The sequence below is a fragment of the Coregonus lavaretus genome (assembly GCF_964263955.1).
Source record: "Coregonus lavaretus genome assembly, chromosome: 18".
NCBI lineage: Eukaryota > Metazoa > Chordata > Actinopteri > Salmoniformes > Salmonidae > Coregonus > Coregonus lavaretus.
The window spans coordinates 2,443,758-2,468,808 of NC_140005.1; the positions used below are offsets into that span (position 1 = coordinate 2,443,758).

At 45.6% G+C, this 25,051-nt stretch overlaps 1 protein-coding gene across 1 annotated transcript in view; it reads right to left on the reverse strand.

Moving 5' to 3' along the window:
• Nucleotides 1-342: 342 nt before the first annotated feature.
• The window catches only part of LOC311146010 (calpain-3-like), a gene marked incomplete at both ends in the record, with an annotated part of 63,939 nt that continues 39,230 nt past the window's right edge, over nt 343-25,051 (reverse strand). The window contains 12 exons of the mRNA XM_084182445.1: nt 343-369; nt 8,642-8,700; nt 9,015-9,131; nt 9,878-9,956; nt 10,049-10,117; nt 10,898-10,962; nt 12,274-12,331; nt 16,180-16,257; nt 20,102-20,138; nt 23,877-24,085; nt 24,258-24,269; nt 24,591-24,760. Of these exons, the coding sequence (XP_084038571.1) occupies nt 343-369; nt 8,642-8,700; nt 9,015-9,131; nt 9,878-9,956; nt 10,049-10,117; nt 10,898-10,962; nt 12,274-12,331; nt 16,180-16,257; nt 20,102-20,138; nt 23,877-24,085; nt 24,258-24,269; nt 24,591-24,760 (980 nt within the window). The remainder of the gene's footprint in view (nt 370-8,641; nt 8,701-9,014; nt 9,132-9,877; nt 9,957-10,048; nt 10,118-10,897; nt 10,963-12,273; nt 12,332-16,179; nt 16,258-20,101; nt 20,139-23,876; nt 24,086-24,257; nt 24,270-24,590; nt 24,761-25,051) is intronic.

Sequence of the window (25,051 nt, forward strand, 5' to 3'; positions counted from 1 at the left end):
GATGGGGTAGGATGGGGTAGGATGTGTGGGAGAGAGAGATGGGGTAGGATGGGGTAGGATGGGGTAGGATGTGGTAGGATGGGGTAGGATGGGGTAGGATGGGGTAGGATGTGTGGGAGTGCTAAGTGGTATGGAGTAGCAGTCTATTGTGAGGTCTGAGGGTTGAAGTGAGGTGAACAGGAAGTGAGGTGAACAGGAAGTGGTGGAGGTGGTACAGGCAGGGTTAGGGCTACGGTCTGGCACGGTCACGACTGAGGTAAATGCTGGTAGTTCGCCTCTGTTCTTCACATGGTGTGGGTCTCCCCTGGGAGGCAGACCAGCTGAGAAGACCTTTCTAGATCTCTAGGCATACATGGTCAGCTGGAGCCACTGGACATAGAGGAGAGACATAGAAGGGTATGATCAGTTAGGACATAGAAGGGTATGATCAGTTAGGACATAGAGGAGAGACATAGAAGGGTATGATCAGTTAGGACATAGAGGGTATGATCAGTTAGGACATAGAGGAGAGACATAGAAGGGTATGATCAGTTAGGACATAGAAGGGTATGATCAGTTAGGACATAGAGGGTATGATCAGTTAGGACATAGAAGGGTATGATCAGTTAGGACATAGAGGGTATGATCAGTTAGGACATAGAAGGGTATGATCAGTTAGGACATAGAGGGTATGATCAGTTAGGACATAGAAGGGTATGATCAGTTAGGACATAGAAGGGTATGATCAGTTAGGACATAGAGGGTATGATCAGTTAGGACATAGAAGGGTATGATCAGTTAGGACATAGAAGGGTATGATCAGTTAGGACATAGAGGGTATGATCAGTTAGGACATAGAAGGGGTATGATCAGTTAGGACATAGAGGGTATGATCAGTTAGGACATAGAGGGTATGATCAGTTAGGACATAGAAGGGGTATGATCAGTTAGGACATAGAGGGTATGATCAGTTAGGACATATAAGGGTATGATCAGTTAGGACATAGAAGGGTATGATCAGTTAGGACATAGAAGGGTATGATCAGTTAGGACATAGAGGGTATGATCAGTTAGGACATAGAAGGGTATGATCAGTTAGGACATAGAAGGGTATGATCAGTTAGGACATAGAGGTGAGACAGAAAATGGTTAGATATACTGCAATGTTGGAGCTAGAAACACATGCATTTCACTACACCCGCAATAACATCTGCTAAACATGTGTGTGTGACAAATAACATTTGATTTGATTTGAACGGATTTAGAGGGGTATTATCATGTAACCGGTGTGAAATGGCTAGCTAGTTAGCGGTGCGCGCTAGTAGCGTTTCAATCGGTGACGTCACTCGCTCTGAGACCTTGAAGTAGTTGTTTCTTCCTTGCTCTGCAAGGGGCCGCGGCTTTTGTGGAGCGACGGGTAACGGTGCTTCGAGGGTGACTGTTGTCGATGTGTGCAGAGGGTCCCTGGTTCAAGCCCAGGTAGGGGCAAGGAGAGGGACGGAAGCAACACTGTTACAATCAGTTAGGACATAGAGGAGAGACATAGAGGGGTATGATCAGTTAGGACAGAAGTTCTCAAAGTGGGGTCCGCGGAGGTACTGCAGGGGGTTCATGTTCATTGCTCTACCATAAGCCGCCTCCAATGTCGTTTTAGAGAATTTGGCAGTACGTCCAACCGGCCTCACAACCACCCTAGCCCAGGACCTCCACGTCAGCCTTCTTCATCGTTTGAGACCAGCCACCCGGACATCTGATGAAACTGTGGGTTTGCCACAACCGAAGAATTTCTGCACAAACTGTCAGAAACCGTCTCAGGGAAGCTCATCTGCGTGCTCGTCGTCCTCACCAGGGTCTTGACCTGAATGCAGTTCGGCATCGTAACCGACATCAGTGGGCAAATTCTCACTTTCGATGGCCACTGGCACGCTGGAGAAGTGTGCTCTTCACGGATGAATCCCTGTTTCAACTGTACCGGGCAGATGGCAGACAGCGTGTATGGCGCTGTGTGGGCGAGGGGTTTGCTGATGTCAACGTTGTGAACAGTGTGCCAAATGGTGGCGGCGGGGTTATGGTTGGGCAGGGATAAGCTATAGACAACGAACACAATTGCATTTTTAATGCACAGAGATACCGTTACGAGATCCTGAGGCCCATTGTTGTGCCATTCATCCACCGCCATCGCCTCATGTTTCAGCATGTAATACACGGCCCCATGTCGCGAGGATCTGTACACAATTCCTGGAAGCTGAAAATGTCTCTGTTCTTCCACGGCCTGCATACTCACCAGACATGTCACCCATTGAGCAGGTTTGGAATGCTCTTGATCGATACATACGACAGCGTGTTCCAGTTCTTGCCAATATCCAGCAACTTCGCACAGCCATTGAAGACGAATGGGACAACATTCCACAGGCTACAATCAACAGCCTGATCAACTCTACGCGAAGGAGATGTGTCGCGCTGCATGAGGAAAATGGTGGTCACACCAGATACTGACTGGTTTTCTGATCCACTGCCCTACCTCTGTGACCAACAGATGCATATCTGTATTCCCAGTCATGTGGAATCCATAGATTAGGGCCTAATGAATTTATTTGAATTGACTGATTTCCTTGTAACTCAGTAACATTTTTGAAATTGTTGCGTTTATATTTTTGTTCAGTGTATATATATATACAGTGCATTCGGAAAGTATTTTGTTACGTTACAGCCTTATTCTCAAATTGATTAATTGTTTTTCCCCCTCATCAATCTACACACAATACCCCATAATGACAAAGCAAAAACAGGTTTTTAGAAATGTTAGCTAATTTTAAAATATTAATACATAAGTATTCAGACCCTTTACTCAGTACTTTGTTGAAGCACCTTTGGCTGAGGTTAGCATCAAGTCTTCTTGGGTATGACTCTACAAAGGCACACCTGTATTTAGGGAGTTTCTCCCATTCTTCTCTGCAGATCCTCTCAAGCTCTGTCAGGTTGGAGCGTCGCTGCACAGCTATTTTCAGGTCTCTCCAGAGATGTTCGATCAGGTTCAAGTCCGGGCTCTGGCTGGGCCACTCAAGGACATTCAGAGTCTTGTCCCGAAGCCACTCCTGCGTTGTCTTGGCTGTGTGCTTAGGGTCGTTGTCCTGTTGGAAGGTGAACCTTCGCCCCAGTCTGAGGTCCTGAGCGCTCTGGAGCAGGTTTTCATCAAGGATCTCTCTGTACTTTGCGCCGTTAATTTTTCCCTATATCCTGACTAGTCGCTGCCACTGAAAAACATCCCCACAGCATGATGCTGCCACCACCATGCTTCACCGTAGGGATGGTGCCAGGTTTCCTCCAGACGTGATGCTGCCACCACCATGCTTCACCGTAGGGATGGTGCCAGGTTTCCTCCAGCCGTGATGCTGCCACCACCATGCTTCACCGTAGGGATGGTGCCAGGTTTCCTCCAGCCGTGATGCTGCCACCACCATGCTTCACCATAGGGATGGTGCCAGGTTTCCTCCAGAAGTGACACTTGGCATTCAGGCCAAATAGTTCAATCTTGGTTTAATCAGACCAGAGAATCTTGTACGTCTTTAGGTGCCTTTTGGCAAACTCCAAGCTGCCTTTTACTGAGGAGTGGCTTCCGTCTGGCCACTCTACCATAAAGGCCTGATTGGTGGAGTGCTGCAGAGATGGTTGTCCTTCTGGAAGGTTCTCCCATCTCCACAGAGGAACTCTAGAGCTCTGTCAGAGTGACCATCGGGTTCTTGGTCACCTCCCTGACCAAGGCCCTTCTCCCCCGATTGCTCAGTTTGGTCGGGCGGCCAGCTCTAGGAAGAGTCTTAAATATAAATAAATATGCCATTTAGCAGACGCTTTTATCCAAAGCGACTTAGTCATGTGTGCATACATTTTTACGTATGGGTGATCCCGGGGATCGAACCCACTACCCTGGCGTTACAAGCGCCATGCTCTACAAATTGAGCTACAGAGGACCACATGCATGTCTGGTTCCAAATTTATTCCATTTAAGAATGATGGAGGCCACTGTGTTCTTGGGGACCTTCAATGCTGCAGACATTTTTTGGTACCCTTCCCCAGATCTGTGCCTCAACACAATCCTGTCTTGGTGCTCTACGGACAATTCCTTCGACCTCATGGCTTGGTTTTTGCTCTGACATGCACTGTCAACTGTGGGACCTTATATAGACAGGTGTGTGCCTTTCCAAATCGATTGAATTTACCAATCAATTGAATTTACCACAGGTGGACTCAAATTAAGTTGTAGAAACATCTCAAGGATGATCAATGGAAACAGGATGCACCTGAGCTCAATTTCAAGTCTCAAAGGGTCTGAATACTTATGTAAATAAGGTATTTCAGTTTTTTATATTGAATACATTTGCAAAAATGTCCAACAACCTGTTTTCGCTTTGTCATTATGGGGTATTGTGTGTAGATTGATGAGGGAATAAAATCAATTTTAGAATAAGGCTGTAGCGTAACAAAATGTGGAAAAAGTCAAGGGATCTGAATACTTTTCAAATGCAATGTACAGTACAGTACCAGTCAAAATTGTGTTGTTTAAGTGTTCCCTTTATTTTTTTGAGCAGTGTATTTTCCATAGGGTTTACACCAGAGCAGACAAGATCAATATAAGATCAATTCTAAATATTCAAAATGTTGGCAAAGGTGTAAAATGGGGATTGGCACACTTATGCATATGTTTTTGTCCTGCCCTGAACAAGGCAATTATTGGGAAGACTTTATACAGGTCTTATCACAGGTCACTAATATGACTGTACCACTTGATCCTTCCCTTATTCTTCTTGGAGATGACTCTGTTCTACCAGTTAATATTGGTAGCAGAACCAGATTCATTCAATTGGCAGTCATTGCAGCCAATAAATGCACAGCTATTATAATGGAAGAGTGACACTCCGCCAAGCAAGCAGATGTGGCTAAAATAACTAACTTCCTATATTCCATCTGAAAGAATAACGCACAATTTACGTAATAAACCCTTTGAATTGACTGATGTCTGGGGGGTACTAACCCTAACCCTGACCCTGACTTATGGGACTCTAGTATGTTGAGTCAGGGTGTGGAGTTCTATGTTGTATTTTCTATGTTCTCAGTCTAGGTGTTGTATTTCTATGTTTGGCCGGGTGTGATTCCCAATCAGAGACAGCTGTCGCTCGTTGTCTCTGATTGGGGATCGTACTTAGGCAGCCTATTGGCAATCACTAGTGGTGGGATCTTGGTGTAGAGGCTTGTGTTGTGTTGTGTTGTGTTGTGTTGTGTTGTGTTGTGTTGTGTTGTGTTGTGTTGTGTTGTGTTGTGTTGTGTTGTGTTGTGTTGTGTTGTGTTGTGTTGTGTTGTGTTGTGTTGTGTTGTGTTGTGTTGTGTTGTGTTGTGTTGTGTTGTGTTGTGTTGTGTTGTGTTGTGTTGTGTTTAGCCTGAGGACTTTACGTTACGTTGTTTTGTTCATGTGTTGTCATCAAGGCAAAGGGTGGCTACTTTGAAGAATCTCAAATGTAACATATATTTTGATTTGTTTAACCCTTTTTTTTGGTTACTACATGATTGCATGTGTGTTATTTCATAGTTTTGATGTCTTCACTATTATTCTACAATGTAGAAAATAGTAAAAAATTAAGAAAAACCCTTGAATGAGTAGGGGTGTCCAAACTTTTGACTGGTACTGTATCTATAAACAGATTAAACAGATTATATTTTGGGCAAGTGATCCGAAGAATAGGTTGTAATACACTGAACCAAAATATAAATGCAACATGCAACAATTTCAAAGATTTTACTGAGTTACAGGTCATATAAGGAAATCAGTCTATTGAAATAAATTAATTAAGCCCTAATCTATGGATTTCAGTTGACAGGGAATACAGATATGCATCTGTTGGTCACATATACCTTTAAAAAAGGTAGGGGAGTGGATCAGCACACCAGACAGTATCTGGTGTGACCACCATTTCCCTCATGCAGTGCGACACATCTCCTTCGCATAGAGTTGATCAGGCTGTTGGTTGTGGCCTGTGGAATGTTGTCCCACTCCTCTTCAATGGCTGTGTGAAGTTGCTGGATATTGACAGGAACTGGAACACGCTGTCGTACACGTCGATCCAGAGCATCCCAAACATGATCAATGGGTGACATGTCTAGTGAGTATGCAGGCCATGGAAGAACTGGGACATTTTCAGCTTCCAGGAATTGTATACAGATCCTTGTGACATGGGGCTGTGCATTACCATGCTGAAACATGAGGTGATGGTGGCGGATGAATGGCACTCAGGATCTCGTAACGGTATCGCTGTGCATTCAAATAGCCATCAATTAAATGTAATTGTGTTAGTTTTCCGTAGCTTATGCCTGCCCATACCATAACCCCACCGCCACCATGGGGCACTCTTTTCACAATGTTGACATCAGCAAACCACTCGCCCACACGTTTGCCATCTGCCCGGTACAGTTGAAACCGGGATTCATCCGTGTAGAGCACACTTCTCCAGCGTGCCAGTGGCCATCGAAGGTGAGCGTTTGCCCACTGAAGTCGGTTACAATGCCGAACTGCAGTCAGGTCAAGACCCTGGTGAGGACGACGAGCACGCAGATGAGCTTCCCTGAGACGGTTTCTGACAGTTTGTGCAGCAATTATTATTGTTGTGCAAAACCCACAGTTTCATCAGCTGTCCAGGAGGCTGGTCTCAGACGACCCCGCAGGTGAAGAAGCCGGATGTGGAGGTCCTGGGCTGGCGTGGTTCTACGTGGTCTGGGGAGGTCCTGGGCTGGCGTGGTTCTACGTGGTCTGGGGAGGTCCTGGGCTGGCGTGGTTCTACGTGGTCTGGGGAGGTCCTGGGCTGGCGTGGTTCTACGTGGTCTGGGGAGGTCCTGGGCTGGCGTGGTTCTACGTGGTCTGTGGTTGTGAGGCCGGTTGGATGTACTGCCAAATTCTCTAAAATGACATTGGAGGTGGCTTATGGTAGAGAAATGAACATTCAATTATCTGGCAACAGCTCTGGTGGACATTCCGTCAGTCAGCATGCCAAATGCACGCTCCCTCAAAACTTGAGACATCTTTGGCATTGTGTTGTGTGACAAAACTGCACATTTTAGAGTGGCCTTTTATCGTCCCCAGCACAAGGTGCACCTGTGTAGTGATCATGCTGTTTAATCAGCTTCTTGATATGCCACACATGTCAGGTGGATGGATTATCTTGGCAAATTATAAATGCTCACTAACAGGGATGTAAATAGATTTGTGCACCAAATTTGAGATAAATAAGCTTTTTGTGCGTATGGAACATTTCTGGGATATTTTATTTCAGCTCATGAAACATGGGACCAACACTTTACATGTTGCATTTATATTTTTGTTCAGTGTAGAATACAATACAATGTAATATTTTTTTATCTACAATGTATGTTATTAACCCTGAGCAACATGGGACTGGGAAGCTCACAGGGATAATGGTATCCACAGTACTCCACCGGCCGGGGCGGCAGGTAGCTTAGTGGTTAAGAGCGTTGTGCCAGTAAACGAAAGGTCACTGGTTCTAATCCCCGAGCCGACTAGGTGAAAATCTGTCGATGTGCCCTTGAGCGAGGCACTTAACCCTAATTGCTCTGGATAAGAGCGTCTGCTAAATGACTAAAATGTAATTTTTTAACTCATTACTTCTTTTATTCCCCAAAAGTGTATTTACTCAAACATAAATGCATTGTAATTTAAGATTTAAAACGGCAAAGTTTTATCTCTGCCTTATGGCAAAATGTGTAGAATTGCAGGGTATTAGCTTGAAAACTGATCTCAGATGCCAAGAGGCGGGCGTTTAAATGTTCCTTCCCAGGGCAGAGACGTGGTTCGTCCAGCCATGCACTGCCGAAGTCATAGTAAAACTCCTTGTATGTTAGTTTTATCTCACTCCAGTTGTGTTCTGGTTATGAATTTGCAATCACGAAAGGGGTCCCCGGACCCAAAAAGTTTGAGAACCCCTGAATTTGGTAACACAGATATCAGTTAGGTTGGTAACACTGTTGTTGTCCTTATACATGTGCAGTAAGGGGCTGTGTCGACAGGGTACTTTTCCCCCAAAAAATAAGCTAAACGCTCCGACTAGGGAAAAGCAGCAGCTAACCGTGAGCACCATTAAAAACAATGGTGATACAGACGTTAGGTGAAAACAACATCTTGGTTCACTCTACCTAAGGCAGTGGTAATAACATCTTGGTTCACTCTACCTAAGGCGGTGGTAATAACATCTTGGTCCACTCTACCTAAGGCAGTGGTAATAACATCTTGGTCCACTCTACCTAAGGCGGTGGTAATAACATCTTGGTCCACTCTACCTAAGGCAGTGGTAATAACATCTTGGTTCACTCTACCTCAGGCGGTGGTAATAACATCTTGGTCCACTCTACCTAAGGCAGTGGTAATAACATATTGGTCCACTCTACCTAAGGCAGTGGTAATAACATCTTGGTCCACTCTACCTAAGGCAGTGGTAATAACATATTGGCAGTGGTAATAACATCTTGGTTCACTCTACCTAAGGCAGTGGTAATAACATGTTGGCAGTGGTAATAACATCTTGGTTCACTCTACCTAAGGTGGTGGTAATAACATGTTAATACTCATTATATTCCATGATGTATTATAGCATTAGCAGCTTACCTCCAAGACACTGAGTCTGATCGTACCGTCTCCATCCTGGTCAAAGGCCTGGAACGCCCCTGCAAACAAACCCCATATAATCAATCAATCAATCAATAAATAAATCAAAGATTTATATTAAGAGGACCAAAATGAGAAGAAAACAAAGTGCAACTTTGGTTGTGTTTTCCTCAATTACTTAAAACGTGTTGTATACACACGTGTGGTTGAGTTGTGTTTTTAAATGTCAAATAAATCATAATCAACTCAAATATAAAACGCCCATTTTACATCAACATTTACAGTAACCCGAACTGCATGCCAATGGCCAGGAGTTGACAAGACAGCACATACAGATCTGGGACCAGTGTAATACGGAGATAAGGTGACATACTGAACATGGCTTCGAGGCGGACCAGACAGCTGATGAAGCTGTCAAAGTCGATGTTCATGCCCTCGTTGGCGTAGCGCATGGTGATGATGTCATAGAGCTGGTTGTTGAGACGGAAACCTGAACGGGAGACAAAGACACATGACTGAAGAGACAGGAGATATTAGAGACATACATTAGGCTGTGGAGTGGTCAGTTACCATGCTGCAGCACATTTAAACAAAACAACATTTCTTTACATCTCCTTGTAGTTGCTTAAACAGGGATCCAATCCAGCTGCCGATTGTATTCTATTTAAATCTGGTAAACACAACTAGAGATGCTCTACCGCACGGCAAGCGGTACCGGAGCGCCAAGTCTAGGTCCAAAAGACTTCTCAACAGCTTCTACCCCCAAGCCATAAGACTCCTGAACAGCTAATCATGGCTACCCGGACTATTTGCACTGCCCCTCCACCCCATCTTTTTACGCTGCTACTACTAATTAATTATTTATGCATAGTCACTTTAACTCTACCCACATGTACATATTACCTCAACTACCTCAACTAGCCGGTGCCCCCGCACATTGACTCTGCACCGGTACCCCCCTGTATATATAGCCTCCCTACTGTCACTTTATTTTACTGTATATATAGCCTCCCTACTGTCACTTTATTTTACTGTATATATAGCCTCCCTACTGTTCTTTTATTTTACTTCTGCTCTTTTTTTTCTCAACACTTTTTTTGTTGTTTTATTCTACTTTTTTTAATAAAAATAAATGCACTGTTGGTTAAGGGCTGTAAGTAAGCATTTCACTGTAATGTCTGCACCTGTTGTATTCGGCGCATGTGGCCAATAACATTTGATTTGATTTGATCTTACCTGCATCGTTGACAGCATTTCTCATCTCGTAGCTGTTGATGCTGCCAGCCTGGTCCGAGTTATAGTGTTGGAAAATTCCCTAAGAAACAGAGCAGTTATAAATCTACACATCTGACCATGTCTACAGTGCCATTGGGAGCAGCAGGTAAAGGGAAAACCCAGCATTCTCACCTGCCACTGCTTGATCTTGTTCCAGAGATGTCTGAACTCCTGCAGGTTGAGTCTACCCGTCCCGTCCATCTAGACAGCTGCAGTTAAGACCACAACGACGGGCGACACATGGGGAACTCATCAACATAGGGTCACTTGGCTCAGAATAACCTGTTTCTCCACTCCCTTAGCTCACAGACCCTGGTTAATACATTTAGTGCATTTCCTGTAACACCCATGGCCTTGCTACTGCGAACCACAGCAGTAAAATGGTGGATTTGGCCCTCATAGGCCACCGTAGGCCCTGTCCCAGGTCACAACAGACTGTGCTCTCTCTCTATAGAGCAGTGGTTTCCCCCAAACCTCTCCTCGGGGACACCCAGCCGTTCCAGTGGTTTCCCCCAAACCTCTCCTCGGGGACCCCCAGCCGTTCCAGTGGTTTCCCCCAAACCTCTCCTCGGGGACCCCCAGCCGTTCCCTGTATTTGATCTATTCCACAGCTTGCGCATCTCCTCTGTAGCTCAGTTGGTAGAGCACGGCGCTTGTAACGCCAGGGTAGTGGGTTCGATTCCCGGGACCACCCATATGTAAAATGTATCCACACATGTGACTGCTGCTTTGGATGAAAGCGTCCGTCAAATGGCATGTTATTATAATATTATTCAAATTGCCAACCAATCATCAAGCCCTTGACGAAGTGAATCAGGTGAGCTACTTCAGGGCCACAACAACATTGTGAAACATCTGGGGGTCCCCGACGAGAGGTTTGAGAAGCACTGATACAGACAACAGAACCTGACCCGGGCGGGTCTCTGCAGGCGGGTCTCTGCAGGCGGGTCTATCTACAGACAGCCCAGATACAGAGGATACGTCCATGAGAGAGATCATGCTCCTGCAGCTGTCCAGGCTAAAACCCTCTGAGTTCAGGTCCTTATCTGTGGGAGAGAGAGAGACAGAGGGTTCACAAATCGACAAATGACCACTTAGTTGAATCTGGTGTGTCAGCGCAGGGCTAGAACAAAACTGTGGACTATCAGGTGGTCCCAGTTGAGGGTTGGGAAACACTGTAGGTGACTAATGGGAGAATGACAACATAGAAGAGGATATGTTATATGATCTGATATCTATATAGTATATATCTATATGTACTGTATCTGTGGGAGAGAGAGAGAGCGAGGGAGATTTAGGACAGTGTTTCCAAACTCTTCTGGGGACCAGACAGTCCTCATTTGTGTATATGATTTATATACAGTGGGGTCCGAAATTATTGACACCCGTGTTAAAGATAAGCAAAAATAAATTAATTTTACCCAGTACCATTTAACAATTTAGTTAACAAACTTTACACAGTACCAGGACATTCTAGCTAAAAACCTGGTTGCTTCTGCCAGGAGGGTGAAACTTGGCTGCAAGTGGATCTTCCAGCAAGACAATAACCCCAAGCACAGATCAAAATCCATAAAGAAATGGCTAATTGGCCACAAAAATCAACATTTTGCAATGGCCATCTCAGTCTCTGGACTTGAAAATCATTGAAACCCTGTGGTTTGAATTGAAGAGGGCAGTCCTGACAGAGTGGTGTGTAAGATGCGTGGAAGGAATCAAGCGCAGGAACAGGATGACTTCAACCGTCTTTAGTAATGTTCAAACAACACGTGAACAAGGAGTCGCCAACCCAACCGGGTGGCGCAAACAATTACGCACAAAAACACAGTGCGTCTAAACAAGAAAAGCGCACGCAGTGCGAGCTCTCGGGTAACAACAACGAGAGAACAACAAACTTCTCAGAGGCAGGCTGACAATCAACAATCACGCATAACACCTGACCCAAACACACGAAACTAAATAGGGAAACAATTAAGACACAAATAAGGGACAGGTGTTATGAACAGACAAAACCAAATGAACATGAAACACAGAACGGTGGCAGCTAGTACTCCGGAGACGACGACCGCCGAAGCCTGCCCGAACAAGGAAGAGGAGCAGCCTCGGCCGAAACCGTGACATTTACCCCATATGTAACTCTGTGTTGTTGTTTTTATCGCACTGCTTTGCTTTATCTTGGCCAGGTCGCAGTTGTAAATGAGAACTTGTTCTCAACTGGCTTCCCTGGTTAAATAAAGGTGAAATAAAATAAAATAAAATAAAAATAAAAATGGTGAACAAAACAGGCCCTAAAATGGAGCTTGTGGAACCCCTTCTGTAATGATAAAGAAGAGGACTGTAACGTCTACTTTTAGTCTTACGTTTGGAGACGATACTGTTGAGGACATTCTTCAGCTCGTTGGCGGTTATTTCCATTTCCTGTGAGAGAGGAGACAGAGGGAGAAGGACACATGGAGATCATCTGACTGGACATTTCTTTTTACATTTTAATGTTTCAATGGCATTCGTTGTTTGTGTTAATCCACGGAAGCCCTGAAGTCAAAGGGAAAACAAACAAATCTAATTTGAACGACTCAGTATCTTGTTTGAACGACATAGTAAAAACAATGTATACATAGAGCGCCTTCAGAAAGTATTCAGACCCCTTTACTTTTTCCACATTTTGTAACATTACAGCCTTATTCTAAAATGGATTAAATCAATAAAAATCCTCAGCAATCTACACACAATACCCCATAATGACAAAGCGAAAACAGGTTATTAGACATTTTTGCAAATGTATTAAAAATAAAATACAGAAATATCTTATTTACCAAAGTATTCAGACCCTTTGCTATGAGACTCAAAATTGAGCTCAGGTGCATCCTGTTTCCATTGATCATCCTTGAGATGTTTCTACAACTTGACTGGAGTCCACCTGTGGTAAATTCAATTGATTGGACATGATTTGGAAAGGCACACACCTGTCTATATAAGGTCCCACAGTTGACAGTGTATGTCAGAGCAAAAAGCCAAGCCATGAGGTAGAAGGAATTGTCCTTAGAGCTCAGAGACAGGATTGTGTCGAGGGACAGATCTGGGGAAGGGTACCAACATTTTTTTGCAGCATTGAAGGTCCCCATGAAAACAGTGGCCTCCATCATTCTTAAATGGAAGATGGACTCTTCCTAGAGCTGGCTGCCTGGCCAAACTGAGCAATTGGGGGAGAAGGGCCTTGGTCAGGGAGGTGACCAAGAACCCGATGGCCACTCTGACAGTGCTCCAGAGTTCCTCTGTGGAGTTGGGAGAACCTTCCAGAAGGACAACCATCTCTGCAGCACTCCACCAATCAGGCCTTTATGGTAGAGTGGCCAGACGGAAGCCACTCCTCAGTAAAAGGCACATGACAGCCCGCTTGGAGTTTGCCAAAAGGCACCTAAAGAATCTCAGACCATGAGAAACAAGATTCTCTGGTCTGATGAAACCAAGATTGAACTCTTTGGCCTGAATGCCAAGCGTCACGTCTGGAGGAAACCTGGCACCATCCCTACGGTGAAGCATGGTGGTGGCAGCATCATGCTGTGGGGATTTTCTTCAGCGGCAGGGACTGGAAGACTAGTCAGGATCGAGGGAAAGATGAACGGAGCAAAGTAAAACCTGCTCCAGAGCGCTCAGGACCTCAGACTGGGGCGAAGGTTCACCTTCCAACAGGACAACAACCCTAAGCACACAGCCAAGACAACGCAGGCGTGGCTTCAGGACATGTCTCTGAATGTCCTTGAGTGGCCCAGCCAAAGCCCGGACTTGAACCTGATCGAACATCTCTGGAGAGACCTGAAAATAGCTGCGCAGCAACGCTCCCCATCCAACCTGACAGAGCTTGAGAGGATCTGCAGAGAAGAATGGGAGAAACTCCCCAAATACAGGTGTGCCAAACTTGTAGCGTCATACCCAAGAAGACTCTAGGCAGTAATCGCTGCCAAAGGTGCTTCAACAAAGTACTGAGTAAAGGGTTCGAATACTTATGTAAATGTCATATTTCAGTATTTTTATTTTTAATAAATTAGCAAACATTTCTAAAAACCTGTTTTGCATTGTAATAATGGGGTATTGTGTGTAGATTGATGAGGGGAAAAAAACAATATAATTAATTTTAGAATAAGGCTGTCATCTAACAAAATGTGGAAAAAGTATAAGGGGTCTAAATACTCTAAGGCCCTGTCTATATTACATTTTAGTCATTTAGCAGACGCTCTTATCCAGAGAGCGACTTACAGTTAGTGAGTGCATACATTATTTATTTTTTACTGGCCCCCCGTGGGAATCGAACCCACAACCCTGGCGTTGCAAACGCCATGCTCTATCAACTGAGCTACATCCCTGCCGGCCATTCCCTCCCCTACCCTGGACGACGCTGGGCCAATTGTGCGCCGCCCATGAGTCTCCCGGTCGCGGCCGGCTGCGACAGAGCCTGGATTCGAACCAGGATCTCCAATGGCACAGTTAGCACTGCGATGCAGTGCCTTAGACCACTGCGCCACTCAGGAGAAATATCTATCTATATATATATATATATATATATTTACTAAACATTCAAACAAGATACTAAGTCGTTCAAACAAGATATTAAGTCGTTTGAACGACTGTCTAATTTGAACGACTTAATTGTTATTTTGTCTAATTAGGCCTGATTTGTTATGCTGTTTGTCATACGCTCCGCTCCTCGCTCTGCTCCTCGCTCCTCACTTACGCTCTGGCATTCAAAAGAAGCCCTGCTTTAGGCTATCAAAGAACTGTCACGTGAATAATCTTATCAATGGATGGAATCAGTGAAATAATGGCTGCACCAACCATTACATGGTCTGACAAACAGCATACAAAATTAGGCCTAATTAGACAAAATAACAATTAAGTCGTTCAAGCGAGGATAATTAGTCATTCAAATGGCTTAGTGTCTCGATTGAACGACTTAGTAAAAAAAATATTCAAATCATTTTTGGTATACTAAGTTATTCGAACGAGATACTAAGTCGTTCAAACGAGATAATTCAGGGCTTCCGTAGGTAATCTATTGATGTCTGAAAGCATCCTTACCTGATAAAATAAAATAACCTAATCAAATTCATTTCTATAACCAGACCTGAGTTCAAGTAGTATTTGTTTTTCTTTGTATAATACCTACTTTAAATCGGTTGATTGAGCCTACCTGGAGTGCCAGTTTCCACTTTTGGGACAATTTCATTGGTTTTCATTGCACCAGGCAAGCTATATCAAGCGTAGATACTGTCACGCCCTGATCTGTTTCACCTGTCTTGTGCTTGTCTCCACCCCCCTCCAGGTGTCTCCACCCCCCTCCAGGTGTCTCCACCCCCCACCAGGTGTCTCCACCCCCCTCCAGGTGTCTCCACCCCCCCTCCAGGTGTCTCCACCCCCCACCAGGTGTCTCCACCCCCCACCAGGTGTCTCCACCCCCCCACCAGGTGTCTCCACCCCCCACCAGGTGTCTCCACCCCCCACCAGGTGTCTCCTATTTTCCCCCATTATTCCCCTGTGTATTTATACCTGCCTTTTCTGTTTGTCTGTTGCCAGTTCAGTCTTGTCTCGTCAAGTCGTCCCAGCGTGTTTTTCTGTTTTTTTTCTCCTGTTCTCAAGTTTTGTTTTCTAGTCTTCCCGGTTTTGACCTTTCAGCCTGTCCTGACCCTGAGCCCGCCGTTCTGTCCCTGATTGACTCTGCCTTGGATTACGAACCTCTGCCTGCCCTCGACCTGCCCTTTGCCTGCCCTCGACCTGCCCTCTGCCTGCCCTCGACCTGCCCTTTGCCTGCCCTCGACCTGCCCTTTGCCTGCCCCCGTCCTCGACCTGCCCTTTGCCTGCCCCCTCGTTATAATAAATATTTGGAGAATCGTCCTATCCGCCTCCTGTGTATCTGGGTCATATCCTGAGTCATGAATAAAGCAGAGATACAGTATTTGAACCCAGGTCTGGTAACGACAGCAATATGACAGAAACAGTAGGCTGATCATAACACAGGAAATAGGCCGAGATTCAATCAGACAATGCAGCTTTTAAAGGCAATGTTCCTGTGTTCGCATTCACGGTAAATGCTGCATATGTCGGCTCAATCGGAAATTACCTTATAAATGTAAAGTGCGCTATAACGCGGATATCATTTAGATTGGATTGAATCTCGGCCCTAGATTGGGAGCACATTGATTGACCACCCACCCCAGCACTATACTCACACTCCCCCAAGCGCTCCCTGGCTTCCCTGTACTCCCAGTACTCACATCCCCGGCTATCTGCTGAAAGATGCTCCGGAACTGCTGGTCCTCCTCACTCTCCTCCCCCGCATTGGCTGGGGCCGGCTGAGAAGGAGAAGAAGACACAGAGGAGGGGAGGGAGGGGAGAGAGAGAGAGGGGAGAGAGAGAGAGAGGGGGGAGAGAGAGAGAGGGAGAGAGGGGAGAGAGAGAGAGGGAGAGAGGGGGGAGAGAGAGGAGAGAGAGGGGAGATAGAGAGGGGGGGAGAGAGGAGAGAGAGAGAGGAAGGGAGAGAGAGAGAGGGGGGAGAGAGAGCGAGGGGGAGAGAGAGCGAGGGGGAGAGAGAGAGAGGGGGAAAGAGAGAGAGGGGGAGAGAGAGCGAGGGGGAGAGAGTGAGGGGGAGAGAGAGTGAGGGGAGAGAGAGGGGAGAGAGAGAGGGGGAGAGAGAGAGAGGGGGAGAGAGAGAGGGGGAAAGAGAGAGAGAGGGGGAGAGAGAGGGGAGGGGGAGAGAGGGGGGAGAGAGAGGGGAGGGGGAGAGAGAGGGGGGAGAGAGAGGGGAGGGGGAGAGAGAGGGGGGAGAGAGAGGGGAGGGGGGGAGAGAGAGAGGGGGCGAGAGAGGGGAGGGGGGGAGAGAGAGAGGGGGGCGAGAGAGGGGGGTGAGAGAGCGAGGGAGAGAGAGAGAGGGGGGTGAGAGAGCGAGGGGGAGAGAGAGAGGGGGGAGAGAGAGGGGAGGGGGGAGAGAGAGGGGAGGGGGGGAGAGAGAGAGAGAGAGAGAGAGAGAGAGAGGCAGATACTATTGGCCAATATCACTTCTGAATAATATGATGTAACAATAATATTTAACGATGTAAAAATGTATACTGTCGTTTTCATGTCATTTCTCATTGAGATAATATTGGGCCAATTTCCCTTTCGAATGCTGACATAAAAATCTAAAAAACAAAGTATATGAAATTCTGTTGTTTATTTAATAACCACACTCACACTGATCCAAGCCATGGGCTCACTGTCAGATGGTGAGCAAATAGAGACTGGAGAAGACTGGCAGAGACAGGAAGTTGGGCTGTGGACTGTGAGACAGATAGACACATGATGCTGACAGACTGACTGACAGAGACAGGAAGTTGGGCTGGGGACGGGGAGACAGATACAGTGCATTCGGAAAGTATTCAGACCCCTTGACTTTTTCCACATTATGTTACGTTACAGCCTTATTCTAAAATTGATTAAATTGTTTTTTCCCCCTCATCAATCTATACACAATACCCCATAATGACAAAGCAAAAACAGGTTTTTAGAAATGTTAGCAAATTTATAAAAAATAAAAAACTTAAATATGACATTTACATAAGTATTCGAACCCTTTACTCAGTACTTTGTTGAAGCACCTTTGGCAGCGATTACAGCCTTGAGTCTTCTTGGGTATTTTGCTACAAGCTTGGCAAACCTGTATTTGGGGAGTTTCTCCCATTCTTCTCTGCAGATCCTCTCAAGCTCTCTCAGGTTGGATGGGGAGCGTCGCTGCACAGCTATTTTCAGGTCTCTCCAGAGATGTTCGATCAGGTTCAAGTCCGGGCTCTGGCTGGGCCACTCAAGGACATTCAGAGACTTGTCCCGAAGCCACTGCTGCGTTGTCTTGGCTGTGTGCTTAGGGTCATTGTCCTGTTGGAAGGTGAACCTTCGCTCCAGTCTGAGGTCCTGAGCGCTCTGGAGCAGGTTTTCATCAAGGATCTCTCTGTACTTTGCTCCGTTAATCTTTCCTGACTGGTCTTCCAGTCCATGCCACTGAAAAACATCCCCACAGTATGATGCTGCCACCACCATGCTTCACCGTAGGGATGGTGCCAGGTTTCCTCCAGACGTGACGCTTGGCATTCAGGCCAAAGAGTTCAATCTTGGATTAATCAGACCAGAGAATCTTGTTTCTCATGGTCAGAGAGTCCTTTAGGTGCCTTTTGGCAAACTCCAAGCGGGCTGTCATATGACTTTTACTGAGGAGTGGCTTCCGTCTGGCCACTCTACCATAAAGGCCTGATTGGTGGAGTGCTGCAGAGATGGTTGTCCTTCTGGAAGGTTCTGCCATTTCAGCAGAGGAACTCTGGAGCACTGTCAGAGTGGCCATTGGGTTCTTGGTCACCTCCCTGACCAAGGCCCTTCTCCCCCGATTGCTCAGTTTGGCCGGGTGGCCAGCTCTAGGAAGAGTCCTGGTGGTTCCAAACTTCTTCCATTTAAGAATGATGGAGTCCACTGTGTTCATGGGGACCGTCAATGCTGCAGAATATTTTGGTTCCCTTCCCCAGATCTGTGCCTCGACACAATCCTGTCTCAGAGCTCTACAGACAATTCCTTTGACCTCATGGCTTGGTTTTTGCTCTGACATGCACTGTCAACTGTGGGACCTTATGTAGACAGGTGTGTGATTTTCCAAATCATGTCCAATCAATTGAATTTACCAGAGTTGGACTCCAATCAAGTTGTAGAAACATCTCAAGGATGATCAATTTCGAGTCTCATAGCAAAGGGTCTGAATACTTATGTAAATAAGGTCTAAAAAGCTGTTTTCACTTCGTCATTATGGGGTGTTGTGTGTTGATTGATTTTATTTAATCCATTTTAGAATAAATCTGTAACGTAGCAACATGTAGAACAAGAAAAAAAGGGAAGAGGTCTGGATCCTGATACATGATGCTGACAGAGACAGGAAGTTGGGCTGTGGACGGGGAGACAGATAGATACATGATGCTGACAGAGACAGGAAGTTGGGCTGTGGACGGGGAGACAGATAGATACATGATGCTGACAGAGACAGGAAGTTGGGCTGTGGACGGGGGAGACAGATAGATACATGATGCTGACAGAGACAGGAAGTTGGGCTGTGGACGGGGAGACAGATAGATACATGATGCTGACAGACACAGGAAGTTGGGCTGTGGACGGGGAGACAGATAGATACATGATGCTGACAGACACAGGAAGTTGGGCTGTGTACGGGGAGACAGATAGATACATGATGCTGACAGACACAGGAAGTTGGGCTGTGGACGGGGGAGACAGAGAGATACATGATGCTGACAGATTGACTGACAGAGACAGGAAGTTGGGCTGTGGACGGGGAGACAGATAGATACATGATGCTGACAGAGACAGGAAGTTGGGCTGTGGACGGGGAGATAGATAGATACATGATGCTGACAGACACAGGAAGTTGGGCTGTGGACGGGGGAGACAGATAGATACATGATGCTGACAGACACAGGAAAAGTTGGGATGTGGACGGGGAGATAGTTAGATACATGATGCTGACAGAGACAGGAAGTTGGGCTGTGGACGGGGAGACAGATAGATACATGATGCTGACAGAGACAGGAAGTTGGGCTGTGGACGGGGAGACAGATAGATACATGATGCTGACAGACACAGGAAGTTGGGCTGTGGACAGGGGAGACAGATAGATACATGATGCTGACAGACACAGGAAGTTGGGCTGTGGACGGGGGAGACAGAGAGATACATGATGCTGACAGAGACAGGAAGTTGGGCTGTGGACGGGGAGACAGATAGATATATGATGCTGACAGAGACAGGAAGTTGGGCTGTGGACGGGGAGATAGATAGATACATGATGCTGACAGATACAGGAAGTTGGGCTGTGGACAGGGAGACAGAGAGATACATAATGCTGACAGAGACAGGAAGTTGGGCTGTGGACGGGGAGACAGATAGATACATGATGCTGACAGACTGACTGACAGAGACAGGAAGTTGGGCTGTGGACGGGGAGACAGATAGATACATGATGCTGACAGAGACAGGAAGTTGGGCTGTGGACGGGGAGACAGATACATACATGATGCTGACAGAGACAGGAAGTTGGGCTGTGGACGGGGGAGACAGATAGATACATGATGTTGACAGACAGACAGACAGAGACAGGAAGTTGAACTAACTCACCACTGGATGATCAGCCTCGATCCTGTTCTCTATCTCCCTGAGTAGAAACCAACAGACAGCAGTCACCACGGTGACACTAGCAGAGTTTACATCATCCGGACCATCAGCCTACACAGAGTTGACATCATCTGGAACCATCAGCCTACACAGAGTTGACATCATCTGGAACCATCAGCCTACACAGAGTTGACATCATCCGGACCATCAGCCTACACAGAGTTGACATCATCTGGACCATCAGCCTACACAGAGTTGACATCATCCGGACCATCAGCCTACACAGAGTTGACATCATCTGGACCATCAGCCTACACAGAGTTGACATCATCTGGACCATCAGCCTACACAGAGTTGACATCATCTGGACTATAAGCCTACACATTTTCTTACAAAGAACCAAACACTGCAACATCCTAATTACACATTATTTCATCACATTTCCCATCTCCAGCTATTCCTAAATGTCTATACAGTATATCTCTAAATACTGTTACGAACTGTAATTTTGCAACATCAATCATATGGAATTATACTGCACATTTTTCTTAAAACTGACACAATTCTAACGGCTTATGGTCCCTTAGTATTGAGTCGAATGACAGTTATTACTGTACCACACTCGAGCTGGAAGAAAATATGGTAATTTACCAGCTGTTATGTTAATTTCATAAAGAGATGTTTGAATATTCTTCCTCTTCTTCACAACTTGTTTTCTTTCTTGCCAAACGTCTAATTTAGGTGTTATTGACTGGGTACCCTTGTGGGCAGTTTCCCCTTCTCTCTGGCCTCTTAGTTTCAGTACTGTACATTTGTATTTGTATTTATTATGGATCCCCATTAGTTCCTGCCAAGGCAGCAGTTTACTCTTCCTGGGGTCCGGCAAAATTAAGGCAGTTATACAATTTTAAAAACATTACAATACATTCATAACAGATTTCACAACATATTAAGTGTGTGCCCTCAGGCCCCTACTCCACTACCACATATCTACAACACAAAATCCATGTGTACGTGTGTGTATAGTGTGTATGTTATTGTGTGTGTCTGCATGTGTCTGTGCCTATGTTTGTGCTGCTTCACAGTCCCCGCTGTTCCATAAAGTGTATTTGTAACTGTTTTTAAATCTGATTCTACTGCTTGCATCAGTTACCTGATGTGGAATAGAGTTCCATGTAGTCATGGCTCTATGTAGTACTGTGCACCTCCCATAGTCTGTTCTGGACTTGGGGATGGTGAAGAGTCTTGTGGGGTATGCATGGGTGTCTGAGCTGTGTGCTAGTCGTTTAAACAGACATCTCGGTGCTTTCAACATGTCAATACCTCTCACAAATACAAGTAGTGATGAAGTCAATCTCTCCTCTACATTGAGCCAGGAGAGATTGACATGAATATTATTAATATTGGCTCTCCATGTACATTTAAGGGCCAGCCGTGCTGCCCTGTTCTGAGCCAACTGTAATGCCTAATTCCCTCTTTGTGGCACCTGACCACATGACTGAACTGTAGTCTACATGCGACAAAACTAGAGCCTGTAGGACCTGCCTTGTTGATAGTGCTGTTAAGAATGCAGAGCAGCGCTTTATTATGGACAGACTTCAATACGATGCTTTTAGTTTTTGAAATATTTAGGACTAACTTATTCCTTGCCACCCATTCTGAAACTAACTGCAGCTCTTTGTTAAGTGTTGCAGTCATTTCAGTCGCTGTAGTAGCTGACGTGTATAGTGTTGAGTCATCTGCATACATAGACACTCTGGCTTTACTCAAAGCCAGTGGCATGTCGTTAGTAAAGATTGAAAAAAGTAAGGGGCCTAGACAGCTGCCCTGGGGAATTCCTGATTCTACCTGGATTATGTTGGAGAGGCTTCCATTAAAGAACACCCTCTGTGTTCTGTTAGACAGGTAACTCTTTATCCACAATATAGCAGGGGGTGTAAGGGAAAGGGGGATACCTAGTCAGTTGTACAACTGAATGCATTCAACTTAAATGTGTCTTCCGCATTTAACCCAACCCCTCTGAATCAGAGCGGTGTTGGGGGCTGCTTTAATCGACATCCACGTCATACGTTTTTCCAGCAGCAGACTATGATCGATAATGTCAAAAGCCACACTGAAGTCTAACAAAACAGCGCCCACAATCATTTTATCATCGATTTCTCTCAGCCAATCATCAGTCATTTGTGTAAGTGCTGTGCTTGTTGAATGTCCTTCCCTATAAGCGTGCTGAAAGTCTGTCGTCAATTTGTTTACTGTAAAATAGCATTGTATCTGGTCAAACACAATTCTTTCCAATAGTTTACTAAGGGTTGGTGACAGGCTGATTGGTCGGCTGTTTGAGCCAGTAAAGGGGGCTTTACTATTCTTAGGTAGCGGAATGACTTTTGCTTCCCTCCAGGCCTGGGGGCACACACTTTCTAGTTGGCTTAGATTGAAGATATGGCAAATACTGTAGGTTAGAACATGCTCAGGTCATTAGAACATGCTCAGGTCATTAGAACATGCTCAGGTCATTAGAACATGCTCAGGTCATTAGAACATGCTCAGGTCATATCTGCTCTGGAGGAGCATTAGGCCCAGACCAGGTCTGTCTGGCCGATACGTCTCCAACAGGCTTCTCACCACAGGCTAGATACGGCAGACAATACCTAGAAAACGTGATTATATAACCTATTGTACAACCTGACGTTTCCTTAAAAACAAATGGACGAAAACAGTGACTCCCACTGAGATTAAATAAAAGCCAGACTTTGTAATCTTAAAACTCATAGGGCTGGTTTTCTGAACACAGATTAAGCCTAATCCTGGATTCAAAAAAAACATTTTCAAACGGGATTCTCTATTGATTTTTGCTTCTTAGCCCAGGACTAGACATAATCTTTGTCCGGGAAACCCGCCCATAATCAAGTCGGTCATATGTCTTTACAGCTTCTTCAGATTTCAGCTTTTCTCTCTTCCACCAGAGCTAGGAGCTCTTGTTTTCTAGGGTGGAGGTTGTTTCGGGATGTTTGAAGGCAGATCAGGAGGTTTATTTTAATACTGAAATAAAATGTTTACCGGAGCATGCCCAAATCTGAAGTCGCTTGTCCTAAAAAAGACTCCATAACAGCTTCGAACTGGGGCCGATTCCTTCCAGCTCTACAAATCAAATTGCCGTTAAAATAGTTTGTCCTGGGTGGTCTGACCCCCCCCCCCCATAACCCCAACCAGCACCCCCTCCACGAAGGGGACACTCTAACCTGACAACAACACAACCTAACAACAACTCAACACACACCCACTCACCCACACTGCTTAACCCATCATAGACATTGGGTCATGTCATGTAAAACACCTGAGAACCTGCCAACCCCATACTATTACTAAGATTGTAATTAAGTTACTATAATGGAATATATTCATCAGTATTTGCAAATCTATATATAGTTAACCAGTGGCCAAGGAAGTGTGAAAAGTAGCCCGGGATTCAAACAAACGCAGATAAGCGGCCTGTGCACTGCGATTTGACTTTTGAAAGGTGATATACTCTTTAAAACAACGGCATCCACTGTGTTTACAGTGACAACAACGTGATCGCAGCAAAAACGCCTGGGAAAATTGCTTTAAAAAGTATATCGCAGTGCACAGGCCGTTTATCTGCGTTTTGTTTGAACCCCAGACTGTTAATAAACCTCTATGACACTCCACTGTGGCCTTGCATTGCTTTTCCCAGGGGGACTCGACATATTCCCATATTCCCTCTGCGCTCCACCACCACCCTGCTCTCTCAGCCACTCACTCGGAGGTGTTCCTCTTTTCGGAGAAGACTCTGAGGATGAACTCTCCCTCCTGGTGAGGCTCGTAGGTGGAAGGGATGATGACGTACTCTCCGGGGCTCAGACGGAAGCGCTGGGTCACCTCCCTCAGGTTGATGTAGGACTTGCAGCGAGCCTTGGACGAGTTGAACAGGAAGAAGTCCTTCTGCATGTGCTGCTTGTTGCCGTGCATCTGGTCACAGAAACACGCAGACGGAGGAGGAGAAAGATTGGGAATGAAAAGTGTTGAATTAGTCATTGTTGTCATACTATTAATCATAGAAACTTTCATAGTAAAAATTAATTAGAATAGTAAAAACCCACAATGTGAAAAACTAAACCCATTCCACATCTCCTGTCCTTACCTCCTTTGGCACCTGCAGACAGACAGAGAGAAGAATGAGTTGTGTTTGCACCAGAAACAGATCTGAATTGATTTGATTTGAATTGAAACAACAGAATTGATTTGCACCAGAAACAAGATCAGCAAACACAGCTAAAAACAAAACTGTGTTTCCAACAGAATGCAGCATGTATACAACGTGTGTCGCCAACATATTGTGGCTAAGGGGTAATCTGCAACTGGTACAGACATTATTTGACTTTTTTAACTAACAACTACCCCCTTTAAAGAATAATACAAGTCGTTTAAGATCTTTTTTTTTTTTTTTTTGGTGTGACGGCTGACAGGGGGACACCTCGTAGATGGCAAATCCGATGGTAAAGAGATTGGCTCCCATCTTCCTCTCCTTCCGTCTGTTCTTCTGCATCAGAGCGATCACGAAGGAACACGCCACCTCGTTGTCCTCTGGGTCATCGTCCTCCTCCAGCAGACGCAGGCGGTACTGAGGGTTGGTCCAGAATGTATCTGCAGGTAGGGGGTTCAGAACCAAACACACCAACATCACTGTGTGTAGCCTCGGTCCAGAACCTGCAGAACTTAATCTGCAGAACCTAATCCTTGTGGATAGACTAACATAAATAGAGGTAGAACCAAACACGCCACATCACTCAATGGACATTGTCTACTTTTTCTTTCAAATACTTTGGGAACATTTGATTGAGCCTGGCCAGAGTGCCAGGTGGGGGAGATTTGCAGTGCAATTGAACCTTCGCTAATGGCTGCCCCCCCCTGTTGGTTACTGTTGCAACCTCGGAC